Genomic DNA, 13,567 nt, shown 5'->3' with positions numbered 1-13,567 from the left:
ACCTAGGGGGAGACCACGGGTGACCGGGAGGGGTGGAGCCCACCTCGGCGAGGACAACGGGCTCGTCACGGCCCCGGCGTGAGGGTGGTCTCGCCGGCGGTGTCCGCTGCCCGGCAGCCAAATGGCCCCGGGTCGGGGCAGGGGGTCGGGAGTGAAGCCGGGGGAGGGGCGGGCGCCCAGTCGGCTCCTCGCAGGTCTCGGCCCGGAGCCCCGATCCGGGGTGCTGGGGGCACCGCAGCGCGGTCCCGAGGCTGTCGGGACGGGGGAGGGTTTTGCTCCGTGGAGCCACGCGGAACCATGGGGGAGACCCCCCCTCCACCCACCCCACATCCCCCGAGGCGTGGGGGGTGCGGGCCCGGCGCCCTCCAGCCGCGGGGGGGGGCTGCGGTGCCCCGCGTCTCCAGGCAGCGGCAGCAGCGCGCGCCATGGCGGCGGGCGGGCGCGCGGGCAGGGCCGTGTACCGCTCCCGGGACCCCGTCCGCAACCGGCGGCTCCGGTGAGCGCCCGCCCGGCCGCCCCGGCCGGCCCGGCCCACCCTGACCCCCCTCCCTCCCCGCAGGGTCCGCATCCAGCGGGTGAGCTCGGCCCGGCCCCTCCTGCCGCAGGCCCCGCTGCCGCTCGCCGGCCCGCGCGGCCCCGAGCTCCTGGGCCTGGCCGCGCGCGCCGCGACCGGTAGGTGGGGCTCCAGGGGGCGGGGGGAGGGCGGTACGGGGGCGGTGGCAGTGACCGGGCCCTCTCCCGCAGGAGCGGGGCGGCACCCGGCGCCGGAGGAGGATGAGGAGGAGGAGGCCGAGGTGGGGTGGCAGGAGAAGCTCTTCAGCCAGGTTGGCCGGCGGGGGGTCGCGGGGGTCTCGGCGGTGGTGGCTCTGGACGTCCCCGCCGGGAAGCGCGGGTGGCTGTGGCGAGGCCGGTGACCGGCAGCCCCCGCGCTCTGCCCGCCGTGCCCGCAGCTCGAGGTGGACCTGTACCCAGCATGCGTCAGCCTGCCGGACCCCCTTGGAGCGGCGGTACCGGGAGGAGATACTCCGGCTGGAGAGGGCCGGCGGGCGGAAGAACTGTCGCATCTTCTCCTACACCGATCACGACCGATTCACCGACCGGGAGGAGGTACCAGCGCTTGCGTAGCGTGACCGGTGCAGCAGTGTCTGGCGGAGCCCCCAGGCCTGCCGCAGAGGGGACATTGGCCAGTTGTTGGCCGTGCAGAACCAAGCCAGGTGCCCTGTGTGCAGGAGAACGTTCTGGTTCTGCAGTGCAGCGTTCGCCTGGCGCCCCAGACCCGGGAGGAGATCTCCCTGCTTCAGGGTGATGGTCGGGGGTGGTTTGGAGGGACTTGGCTTTGGAGCGTTGCTCTGTAGGTCACTTGCTGTGCTTTGCCACAGGAACAGCCAGTGAAATCCACAGTCTTGCAGCAGTTTGTCCTCACGTGTGAGCGCGTACTTAGCTGTTCTGTCCTCCAAGATAGGAGCTGGGTTTGGGAGAGCCGTCCTGCGACAGTGAAGCTAGCTCCCGGCTGTTTCTCTCTTGCAGCACTGCCAGAAGGTGACGGACTCAGAGCATGAGGTGCCATCGTATCTGGCAGAGAGGATGGCCAACGTGAGGAGGAGAAGACGAGACTGTAGGCCAGTGTGAGTGTAAACTGGGGCTCGGGGCTTGCTAATGCAGGTTTGCTGGTGCCAGTGCCCGAGCTGCAGAGCAGCCTGGTCTGTGGAAGCTGGTGGCTTGAGCTGTGTTGCGCTCGCAGTCCGGCAGTTTGACTCCGCGTCGTGGAGGGGCAGCTGGGGTGAGCTGTGACTTGAGCTGTTCTGTTGTTGACAGAGAAGCGAGTTCTCTGAAGTCGAAAATCATCACCTGGGAACCCTCAGAAGAATTTATCAAGAACAATCATGTGATTAACACTCCTGTCCAGACCACGTACATCATGGGGGACTTGGGACCTTATGGGAAGTAAGTAAAATCTTGAAGTGATCTTAATTTCCCAGAAGGAAACCCATCTTCCCTCCTTACTCAAATCTCCTGTTTCTTTCGTTAGTTAAGGGCAGAGAGTTCCGAGAGCTCAGTAACTCAGGCTGCTGTTTCTCTCTGCCCTTCCCTCAGTCAGGAGGTGACTGAGTCTGTCCCTCCAAAAGGCTTCTAAAGCTATCGTGGGAAAGTATGGGTGTGTTTGTTCCCTTCTGTACCCCCATGTGCCTTTGCCAGCTCTGCTGTTCCAGAGCAAGAGGGAGTGCGTGTTCGCTATTTAGATGGTGTTTCTTGGTGTCTCCCGTTAGGCTTGGTCACAGGGAGTACGAACACGTTGTCTGCACCATCAAAGTGGGCGGCAATGGGGTGATCACAGTGAAGCCTGACTTTACGGGCACCGAGGGAGACTACTGGTGAGCGGGGCAGGGCTGCTGCCTCACGGGGCTGACGCAGGGGGCTGGGACGGCTGTTCCCTGGTCACCCTTTGGGCAGCCGATCAGCACTGCAGCTGGGGGGTGTTTTTATGTTTTATTCCAGAGATTTCTAAGACAGAGATTATTGTGTACGTGTGCTTGGTGTCACTGTGTGCGTGGCGTGGGAGGCCTTGGTGCCGGTCCCTAGGGATGCAGGTTGTGCCCGTGCTTGCCACAAGCGATCCTCCGGTTTTGAGCCATCGATGCTGGCAGGCACTTGGGAGCGAGGAGAGGGCCACGAGAGCCCCCGTGTTACTGCACAGGGGGGTGGAGCGGGGACTGCTGCGTCAGGATGGCACAGCCGATGCTGGTGCTGCCTGTGCCTATTCCCTGCGTAACGGGGGAGTTTTGCCCGTGTGTTTTGGGGCTCTGCAGGATCGAGCTGGATGGAGAGAAGCGCGAGGTGTGGAAATACACCGTTGAGAACGCGTCTGCCCAAGTGCAGCCAGAGGAGGAGGAACGCGAGCAGTGTGTGTTCAGAGATGTAAGGACCGGCCTCCGCTGATGGTCTGGTTCTCCTGGTTTGACAGAGGGAGCTCAGACCCTCGCGTAGATGCCGTTGTTACTGCTGTAGACACCTAAGGCTCATGAAACGAATGTCTCTGGCAGTGAGTCTCATCATGCCCAGCGATTCGAGAACTCCAGCAAACGCTCCCCGAGGGCTTCATTCCTTGCTCTAGGTAGAGGCGTGTCCACTGTTAGTTGTGTTGGCCTCTGCGGTGATCCGTGTGGTGACAACTGATGCAAAGAAACCACCTAAATTCTTGCCTTTCTAGTGTCACCTGCCAATGGTTTTCCTTCCCTTTGGAGCAGGAGGCAAACCCTTTCCTTGGTCTTCCTCTTGCTGCCTGTATAGTGACTGAATGATTTCTTGTTACCCGTAATGTGCCAGGATATTTGCATCTCACTTTATGTCTTGATCTTTCTGAATTGCCTTTTTGACTGCGGCAGTTTATAAAGGTCCTTAATGTTTTAGTTTTTCATTTGTATGTTTCCTCATTGGTTTTGTGGTCAATAAGGAAACCGGTTTCACTACACGGATCGCCCATCTGTTGGTTCACGGGAACAGTTTACGCCTGTGTTTTTAAAATGCCATGTAAGATCTTATTCTTCAGAGCTTCTTTTTCCTGTAGATTGGCCTTTGACAAGGTCTTTCTGGAGCGGAAGTTCCATGCAGTATTAGTGGTTACACATCTCTGTTCTGTTAGATTCTTGCATTTTCCGCATCTGCTCTAGCAATTACAAGACCCCTGTGTGCTAAGCCTGTCCACAATTTAAACAGATTTTAAATGATACACATTGCAATTTTTGCAACACATAATCAAAAAGACACTTTTTCTGATCTGCTTGTGCTGTGTTTTCAGCTGTACGGTCGACACAAGGAATGCCTCAGTGGTCTCGTGGGCTCAGAGTTTGAGATGGTGAGTACCCGCGGCCCTCGGCAGGGCCCTGGAGCCCTGCTGCCCGTGGAGCCCGCGGCCTGGTTAGCATGGCTGCCGCCTGCGCCAGTCTCCAAAGCCTGTTTCGCTCGGGGGGTGTGTTGGCAGCCTGCGCCTCATGGCTTCCAACAGAACATTGGGCAAAAGGGAGGGGTTGCGATGGATGCGGGGCCTGCAGAGGTCCGTCCCGCGTCTGTCGGAGCAGCAGCAGAGCGTGCTGAGCGCCGCAGTCTCTGTGAGACTGCGTGCATTCTCTGAAGGCCTTTAACTACAATACTTTAAGAAGAAAGGAGGGTTTGTATCTTTTGGGAAAGGGATTGCTGTTAACTTCTCGAATGTCACATGCATCTGTGTGCTGCTTTGTTGGAGTGAACAGCCCCTCCCGCCCACAGACTCCTGCACGATTTCGCTGCTCACTGAATTACCCAGACTGCGGTCTTTTTTGTTCGAGTCTTATTTGCCAAAGCGTGAAAGTTGTTGTACTTTCTTGTACTTTGATAGAGTGTCTCAGCTTGTCCTGTGCTTCCCCCTGCTCCCTGCACCTTCGGCAAGTGCGGGAACACTACAGGACAAACAGAAGTGTGATTTCTGCAGATGACTTCTCGCGACATTTTTATATCCGTCTTGAAGTCTGTAAGAAACTGGTTTACAGAACAGTGAAGTTCTGCAGTCTAGGAATTTGATCTCCCTAGAGGGCCCCTCTGCGGAGGGACTGTTCAGTTGTGGAAACCGATGGGAGAAGTCACGGCTCCTGCCTGGGCAGCAGAGTAAAGGGCTTGTGTACAAATGTCTGTGAAATGTCCGTGTGAGACCCTGTTGGGAGGGGATTGTGTGAGGTTCCAGCAGTGGTCGCTGAGCTCTTGGTCTTGTTTATCTGCTCGTTCTTACAGACTCTCCCTGGTACGCTGCGGCTGTTTGTGAATGGAGAAATAAGTGAGTCCTTATTATAAACAGGCGCCAAACACCCTGTCATTTCAGGTTAAATACAGTCACAATATACATATTCCTTGTATTTCCGAGAAATGTTTAGCATATTCATGACTTTTCCAAGAACTAATTAGCATATGTTAATATCTTCCACGCATGTCTGTTAGCGTCTTTGGGTGGTCTTTGGGGTCTCAAGATGAAGGCTTATACTCCTCATGACAGTGTCCGCTGGTTGACCTTTGTTTCTGCGCAGCCTCGGTTCTAGGATTACGTATACCGTGTCCTCGGGTGGTCTTTGGGGTCTCAAGATGAAGGCTTATACTCCTCATCACAGTGTCCGCTGGTTGACCTTTGTTTCTGCGCAGCCTCGGTTCTAGGATTACGTATACCGTGTCCTTGCAGGTTGTTTTGCTCCGGTCTTGTTGCCCTCTTGGTGCCTCTTTCTCTGTGTAGCTTGGTACATCTGCCCTCCCAAGGCTGAGCTGTCTGGGGTAGAATTATTGAGGAGCCTCTCTATCTTAGAGCTTTCCTGCCTTCCCAAAACAGCAAGTCAAGTTTGTCTAAGTAGTGTTATTGAGGAGCCTCTTTATGTTAAAGCTTTCCTGTCTTCTCAAAACAGCAAGGATCTAGTTTAGTTTAATTACAATCACTCTGGTAAGTGGAAATTTTACATTTACAGGTATCAAATCATAGGGGAAAATCTGGGTCCGCTGGGGTGGCTGAGGCTGTGAAGGGTCCGAGGATTCCTGGGCCACAGGCCGATCCAGGGAAGGTGATTTTCTCCCTAGAATCCTTTCCTTCCTCCTTCTCCTCCTCTCTTTTTACGGACTAACCCCTTGAGTGGCGTTTACAGGTTGGAGGTTACAAGTACTGCAGCTCTTCTAGGAAGACAGGCAGGTCTGAAGAGAGGAGAGCAGGTTGGGAACTTAGTAGAGATTATTGCAAAGAAAGCAATTAGGTGTGTGACCTCCCTAGTCTGGTTCGTAATATGGGGACAGGGCTAGTCTAGAGGAGGAGTCTTTGAGGGTCATATTGTGAAGATCCTGGCTTTTGCCAGCTTCCAGCAGTAACTGGTTGTCCCTGAGGTTATTGGTGCTGGCTGTCCCAAAAGTCTACAGGGGTTACTGGAGGAGTTTTCTCTTTTCTCAGTTTCAGCTGCAGGCTATGAGTATGACAACCCCTACATTCATTTCTTCGTGGAGCTGCCTAACCGTAAGTATTCACCTTTCCAGCTGTATCACAGCAGTTTGAGAAATGAAGCGTGCTTTGGCTGGTCCATCAGATCAGCTCTGCTGAAAGGCCGTAAAAGTTAATGTCGGGACTGGAATCTAGTCAGAGGTGCTCAGAGCTAAACTAAACTCATGTCTGGGAGAAAGTAGCATCTTCCCTTCTCATCTCTTCCAACTCTGGCTGGGACATAGAGGTCCACTGGCTTCTCAGCCTGTGCTGGTGGTGTCCAGCAGCCTACCCAAAGTTCATTCCTTCTGCTGCGGAGAAGAGCCTTCCTGTCTGCTCCTTCTCAGCAGTGACCTTCTCTGATTTCAGTGCTCACCATCAATTTCTCGTGTTTTGTGCTGACACTAACGTCTGAAATTTTGGCTGATAAATAAGATTCCCAGCACTGATGTGCACATCCTGCTGTGTGTTTAGTTCACCTGAAGGCTCTGGGTTCCCTCTCTGGTTATACCTGATGTTTGTCCAACTTTTGCTACTCAGTGCAATTAGATAAGGTTCTACTTTTCTCTTAGGATGGAGTTGGTGCTTTTCGTTGACAGTTCAGGGTGTTCTGGGGAGCAGCCATTGCCTGGAAGAAGATGGGGTGGGACACACCTAGGGAAATTCAGCGTGGGTGATGTTATCTGTTATCCCAGTCATCTGGGACCGACATCCTCCTTTGACCTGCTCTGCTCTGTGAGTCCTCGCTCTCACCTGAAGCATTCGCCTCTGTGCTCACCTTCTCTTCTCCTCCCAGAGTGGTGGAGCCCCGCGTTCCAGCAGCTGTCGGGAGTGATGCAGACCTGTGCCACCAAGGCAGTGGGCTGGGTAAGGAGGCGCTCAGACCTGGGGAGCAGTGTGGACAGGTGTGCTGTGGAGTGGAGCACGTGTAACAAGCTACAGATGCTTTCAGCAGAGGTCCCGACTTGAGAGCTGCTTTCAGGGACAGAGTGTGTTCCGGATTCTCCTCATTCTACTCATAGTTGCCATTTTTCAGGGTGCCACTGTGTCCAAATAAAACTGGACCACATAAAACTGCTTCAAAGCCGTTTCTGGAACCTCACTTTTTTCTTCCTTCTGACTGGTTGATTGCCTTTGGAGCTTGGAATTTTGTGTTCTCAAATGCTCAGCGTTAACGAAGCATTGTTCTGGGTTGCCTGGGGCACGAGTGCACACAGTCTCTAAATTGATTTCTCAAGAAAAACCCCTCCTCCCATCTGGGAAGCTGGTGCCGTTGCTGTCTCCTTTCCAGTTCCTCTCTTACAAAATTTGAATTTTATCAACTTTTGGATGTCTTTTATATGAGCTAGTTTGCATATTACAAAAATAATGATCGTACAAAGTGCCTCTAATACCATTATTTGAGATACTTCACTTGACCCCTGTAAAGATCGTGGCGGTGCAGTAGTTGCACAAGTGGCTGGGTTGTCGTTGGATGTGTGTTACTCTTGCCCCTTCTTTGTTATTTTTAACAGCCCCTTCCACCAGCGTGGCACTTGGGAGTGCACACAGGTCCGTTGTGCAGTCAGGTGTTTGTCAGTGTGATGTGATTGATCTTGTTTGGGCATCATTGCCTCTTTCCCACCATCAGTTCTTTTCTCCCTGCTCTCCGTGTCCCCTGCAATGCCAGCTATGAATTCTCTTGTCTGGGAGTCTGATCTCTGTCCTGTTCCTTTTCTAGGATAACGTGGCGTACTTCTGCTACCCCTTCACGTTGGAGATGTTTTTCACCCAAGGAGACGAATCGGAAGGTGCGTTGCCTTGTTGCTCTGACATGTGAAACTGTGATATCTCTTGGTGGCGGTGTGGGCATCGTGCTGCCTGGCGCGTTGTTGGCCCCTCACCAAGATGAAAGGACGCATTTAAACAAAGGGAAAGGTTGCTCGTTTGGCAAACGTTCACCCTGTCACCACACAACCTCTGGACACTGTATTAGCTGTGCCCAGCAGTGCATGAGCATTTGTACGGATTCGTGGAGTTCCCCTGCTTCCAGGTTGTCCTCAGCTTTGTCCACTTGCAGAACTCCTTGGATCTCAGCTTGTCTGCCTCAGAGTGCCTGGCATGCTGGGCTGTGTGGCCGTGCCTGGCGTGCTGCACGGAGCCGTGGGACTCTGCAGCAGAAGCAGCGGGCGGCTTTTTGGTACACAGCTAAAACTCTGTGCTGGGTCCTACATTTGTAGAAGCAATCAGTGACCTGTATAATCTTTGTATAGTTTGTGTCACTTTGAAAATTCTAGCTCTATTTTACGCTGGGCTTGTCTGCTGCCTGTTGCTGCTGCTTCCCTGCGCTGCTGCTGCGGCCTCCCCAAGCCCATTGCTCTGTGGATTGCAGTTGCTAGGGGCAGCTTTGCGGTGTGCCTTGCCACTTGAATCCCGTGTACGCAATGGAGCTGAGTATTCAACCAACACTAATGAATATTCAGCCTCGAATAAACACGATGAGTTTGTTTCAGTGCGGCAAACAGAAATGCTTGGAGACCTGTAGGAGAACCCAAGTTAGTAACCCCACCAGTAATGGTGGGAAAGGTGAGAGGTAGAAAGGTTCCTGTTTGGAATTAGATCACTCGCAAAAGATCATCTTGTCTGCTCAAAGATAATTGAGGAACCTGTTTGGACTTGCTGTCAAAACACAAGAATTTTCCCAAATTTTAAACATCAATAATTCTGTTTTCATCCTCCAGTCTGAGGGTTCAGCTTTTTCAGGGGAAAACGATCACCTGTACATCTAGGTTATTCATTGTAGAAGAAATAGAGAAAGGACTGCCTGCTAGTGGAGCTGGAGCTGGGAATTTAGCTTTTTTTTTTCTCTGTGGTAATCTCCCTCACAGAGCTGTGGTCTGCTTCCCTTCCTTGCAGACACTCTCCCTGAGTGGCCTGTTCTCTACTTTGAGGTCCTGTCCCTGGATTTCTGGCAGAGGTATTGCGTGGAAGGATATGGTTCTTTGGTGCTGCCAGCATCTCCAGGTAAAACATACTTGGGGCATGATGTTGACTGTCTGGGAGAACGAGCTGAGTCGTTCTCCTGGGCATGGAATCAGCGGGTCCTGGGGAGGCTTCGCCTTTGCATGCTGAAGGGGGTCGTTAGCTGTCTGTGGGGCAGTAGAGAAGGGTTTGACACATCCTAGACCGTTCTGCCTGCTTGTTGAGATGCATGTTGTGTTGCTCTCCTTGCTCCTTCGGTGGTTCTGTCACAAAATCTAGTGGGACTAAGCTCTGGGCTGATGCTGCATACCCATCTTCACAGTAGCGGTAGCCCTCGCTGTCCCACATGAGGGTCGCGGCTGTTCTGACACCCACGTGTAGTAGGGAGATGCTCCTCGTGGGCAGGGGGTGCTTTCACCGCTGACCGTGTGCCTGTATGGGACAGACGCCTCGGGGAAATGCTGCAGAGATACCGTGCAGTGTTTCCATTTCCAGCTTGCTGTGGTTTGGGTCAGCAGCTATGTGCCTGCCGTGCTGTCCTCTGGGTCTGTGAACACGTTGCTGCTCCTAGCTGCTAAGCTGTCCTGTTGTCCTGAGCCAGGTCTCCACATGCTGACCATCCCTACCTGGCGCCATGTGGAGCTTGGGACGGTCGCTGAGCTGAGGAGGTTTTTCATTGGCGGATCTCCTGAGCTGGAGGACTTAACCTACATCAGGATACCATCGACCTTCAAGGTGGGCTCAGCCACAGGGTGTTGCTCTTGCTGGGAGACGGTAGATTGTGCTCTCGGCTTCAGATGTCTCTGGACAGTCTGGATCAGATCTGGCCAAGGAAGAGCTGGTGGTCCTCTCCCTCTGCCTAAAGAGATGTCTCCTCGGTGAGACTTGTGATCCTGAACAGAGGCGTGGGCAAACGCGGAGGCAGAGCTCTCTGCCTTCTGAGGTGCGTGCAGCTCAGAGAAGTGGGTGAACGTGGACCAAAGCCTGGACTTAGCCTGCCTGTGCTGGCCTTGTCCAGAATGCATCTGTCAGGTCAGCATTTGTTACCAGCTGTAGATTTCCTGCTGTGTTCTTGTCAGGATTCTGGGCTGTGCTGCGCCTGGAAGAGCTTCCCGAAGCAAGAAGCAGATGGGTGTGGGGCGGGAAAAAGTTTCATCTTCTTCAGAAAGCTGCAGAGGTGCTTGCTGGTGTAATGAGCAAGTTGATCTCCGTAACGGCTTTGTGTGGGAATGAGCCCCGCTGCGGTTGGTGAAGCCTTGCTCCAGCTCTGCGCTGTCAGCTTGCTGGTGTTTTGGTCCTGCCCCCAGCACACCCTGCAACCATCTGCCCTTCCTTCTGACCTTGCTTTATGTGCGCGGCGAGGCAGGGAGCAGCTGTGCCCGCAGCAGTGCGTGCTCGTTGAGCTAGGGTCAGCCCGCTGCGGCAGGCTCTGACTTCTGCCGTCTTCGCAGGGTGAGTGTCTGAGCCGCCTTGGCTTTCGTACCAAGACAACGGGGAGCGTCACATTCCGGCTTTACTGCCTGCAGCAGGGGAAGTAAGTGCAGCAGAGAGAGTACGAGCTCCAGCTTGTGCGCTGTGTTTTGGCAGACCTGCGCTGGTACTGTGCCTCTGTGCAGAGCCTTTCTGGAAACCAGTGCCCTGAGGCAGCGCATGCAGGGTGTACTGGACCGGCTTGGAGGCTTCGGCCAGCAGAGCTCTGTCTACAACGTTTTGGGTAGGGCTTTCAGAGTTGTTCTCCCTGGCGAGCCCTTGGCTTGCTTTTGCCCCCTGTTAGCAGCGTGGGCAGGATATCTCAGGAGAGTCCGTTACCATGGGGATAACTGCACCCCCCGTGAGCTCTCTGAGACCACAGCAGAGGTTAAATGTTCTGAGCTGGGCTGGAAGCTCTCAGCAGGCGGGATGGATAACCGTTCTGTGAGGGCAAAGCCTGGGCCGGGCTGCCTGGTCGTGCCTGGCACCAAGCACGGCTTGCGGTGCTGGTGCACAGGCTCGGTCTCTGATCCCACTGCGCACAGAGCAAAGATGGTGCTAGAGACCGGTGAAGAGAGCAAGGAACAGGGGCTTTGCTGGTGGAGTTTAGCAGTAGGAAGCGAGCCTCCTGCTCCGGGAGAGATGTCCACTGGACAGACTCGTTGCTCGACTTCCCTGCGGCTGTCTGACGTGTGCTGGCTCGCTGTGTTGCAGAGGCTTTCCAGAGGGCACGGCGCCGGATGCAGGAAGCACGCGAGAGCCTTCCTCAGGACCTCGTCGGCAGCTCTGCCTCCGCTGTGCACCGGGTTGCAGGAGCCGTGACCGGCTACCTCCGCTGCCCGGGAGCACCTCGCGTCTTCTCCCCGGCACGAGCTGCCGTTGCTCGGCAGGAGTCGCAGTGCTGGTGCCTGGCAGCTTCTGAAGCCCCCCCTTTGTCGTTTTCCCTGGATGGGGTGACGCATCCAGACCCAGAATCTTTGCGTTTCCACAGGTCCCTGTGGAAGGAGCCCCATTTTTCCAAGGCGTTTTGTTACCAGGCCCTAATGATGCAGCCAGCTGTCCGCCAGGCAGACTGAAATACTGACATGGGACCTGTGAACCTTTGAACACCTTTTCAGGAACTGAATAGTAAATGTTTAGAAAAATTTAAAATCTACAGGACTTGGTAAATTTAGTTTTCTTCTTCAAGAAGAGGGTGATGCTGAAGGCGTGAATGCTGTTTGAGATTAACAAAATGAGCAGGTAGCTCCTGAAGTGCTGCTAGTCGTGGTCAGCATTTGCAGCTGTAGGTCAGTCAATAATAAAATGAATCCGCCCACCCGCACCTTCAGATTGATTCATTCCTGGAGAGAGAGCTCTCTGCCGCGTGCAATACAGGAAATCAAAGCAAGGGAATGATGGTGGACGTGGAGAACTGGAGAAGAGGGTTACATTCGGTGTTTCCTTGTGTGTGCCCACAACATTTCTGGCTCTGCGGTGAGGAGCAGGAGGATTCTTTGTTCAAGAAGACAACTGAAAATGCAGATTTGCGCAAGAGCAGGCAAGAACATGTGCACAGCAGCTGAACTTTGAACTGCTCAAGCTGTTCCTCTGAGCCGTGGTCCGTTGTTCCATCTCCAGTTGCGGTGCACTGCATTGCTTCCTGGGGAAGCGTGTCAGTACCCAACTTTCACCCAGTTTCTTCTCTTGTTCTTTTCTCAGCCTTTATTTGTTCCTGTTTCTGTTCCTGTCTCAAGGTCGCAGGAGTGAGTCTACCTGCAGGCTGACAGTACCGCGCTGGTTCCTGCGCTAGTCGCATTCCCCGGTGTTCTCTGCTCACAGCACGAGGGATGGGAAGAAGAATCTCAGGCTGAGCTCCTGCAAGTCTGAACGTGCCTGCAAAGTTCGAATTCCCAGGCAGAATATGAAATAGGAATTGGCCTCCCTCCTCTTGCTCTACACGTTCCTCCTCCACAGGGAGTGAGGCTCCTGGTTGCGGCCATGCGTGGGATTGTTGGAACATCCCCCTCTTCCCTGGTGCTCCGTTGTCTTCCTCACTCCCTTCTTGCCATTTGCACCTTGCCCCAGCCTTCACTGGGAAAAACCAAATCCCGGGTATGTTCCTCCCTGGCCTTAGTCGTAGTTCCGAGATCTGCAGGAGAGGATTTTTGCTCCCCTCCCTTGCCCGCTCCCCCTCCTTGCTGATGGGACAGACTGCCAGCACGGGTTGGGTGGCATGGCCTGGCGAGCAGAGCACCGTGTCCTTGGCCGAGAGCTGGAGGATGCGTCTTTCGCCCGAGTCAGGTCTCCGCTTGGGCTTTTGATGCGATGGCACACGCCCGGTTCTGGAGCGGCGCAGCCGAGGGGTGTGCGCTGTTGTGGTCCTGCGTCGTGTAGTCACGACTCGCGGAGATTGACCCGCTCTGTGCCGGGGTGAGGAGTGCTCACTGAGAACGTAGCGTTCGCTGTCTCTTTTTTTTGCCGTAGTTCACGTCGTGGCAAGGTGTGTTTATTGCGTGCGGCCGAAGCAGTGCTTAGTTTCCTTCCGGCTGTTTCTGATGTGCGTGTTGCTGACAGCTCTTCTGAGAGAGGGAAGAGAGGGCTCCGTCACCCTCAGAGGGAAGAAGTTCTTCCTCATGCTCAGCTGGAACTTCGTCTGCTTCCGTTTGTGCCCATTGCCCCTTGTCCTGTCGCTGGGCACAACTGGAAAGAGTCTGGCCCCGTCCTCCTGACACCCACCCTGCAGATATTTATGGGCATTTCTAAGGTCCCCTCTCAGCCTTCTCTTCTCCAGGCTGAACAAGCCCAGCTCCCTCAGCCTCTCCTTGTAGGAGAGATGCTCCAGTCCCCTCCTCATCCTTGTAGCCCTCCGCTGGACTCTCTCCAGTAGCTCCTCATCTTTCTTGAACTGGGGAGCCCAGAACTGGACACAGCACTGCAGATGGGGCCTCCCCAGGGCAGAGTAGAGGGGGAGGAGAACCTCCCTTGCCCTGCTGCCCACACTCCTCGTGATGCACCCCAGGATCCCATTGGCCTTCTTGGTAGCCAGAGCACGCTGCTGGCTCATGGTCACCCTGTCGTCCCTCAGCACTCCCAGTCCCTCTCCATAGAGCTGCTCTCCAGCAGGTCCGCCAAAAGCCTGTACTGGTGCCTGGGGTTGTTCCTCCCCAGGTGCAGGACCCT

The 13,567-nt window shown here is 54.8% G+C and overlaps 1 protein-coding gene across 1 annotated transcript; it reads left to right on the top strand.

The window, feature by feature from the left end:
* Positions 1-425: 425 nt before the first annotated feature.
* On the top strand, positions 426-12,708 carry LOC104339460 (MKS transition zone complex subunit 1). The gene is given in 24 exon segments (XM_075417889.1): positions 426-496; positions 560-672; positions 745-824; positions 951-968; positions 970-1,107; positions 1,528-1,625; positions 1,816-1,944; positions 2,268-2,372; positions 2,808-2,916; positions 3,797-3,853; positions 4,762-4,804; positions 5,948-6,010; positions 6,771-6,841; positions 7,695-7,764; positions 8,870-8,977; positions 9,537-9,670; positions 10,387-10,469; positions 10,552-10,649; positions 11,120-11,358; positions 11,737-11,841; positions 12,107-12,150; positions 12,227-12,287; positions 12,362-12,499; positions 12,598-12,708. Coding segments are annotated over 24 exon segments (2,286 nt in total).
* Positions 12,709-13,567: the final 859 nt, after the last annotated feature.

Source organism: Opisthocomus hoazin, chromosome 4, assembly GCF_030867145.1.
Source record: "Opisthocomus hoazin isolate bOpiHoa1 chromosome 4, bOpiHoa1.hap1, whole genome shotgun sequence".
Taxonomy (NCBI): domain Eukaryota; kingdom Metazoa; phylum Chordata; class Aves; order Opisthocomiformes; family Opisthocomidae; genus Opisthocomus; species Opisthocomus hoazin.
Note: the sequence above shows the minus strand (reverse complement) of the source record. Positions and strands in the feature narration are given on the sequence as shown.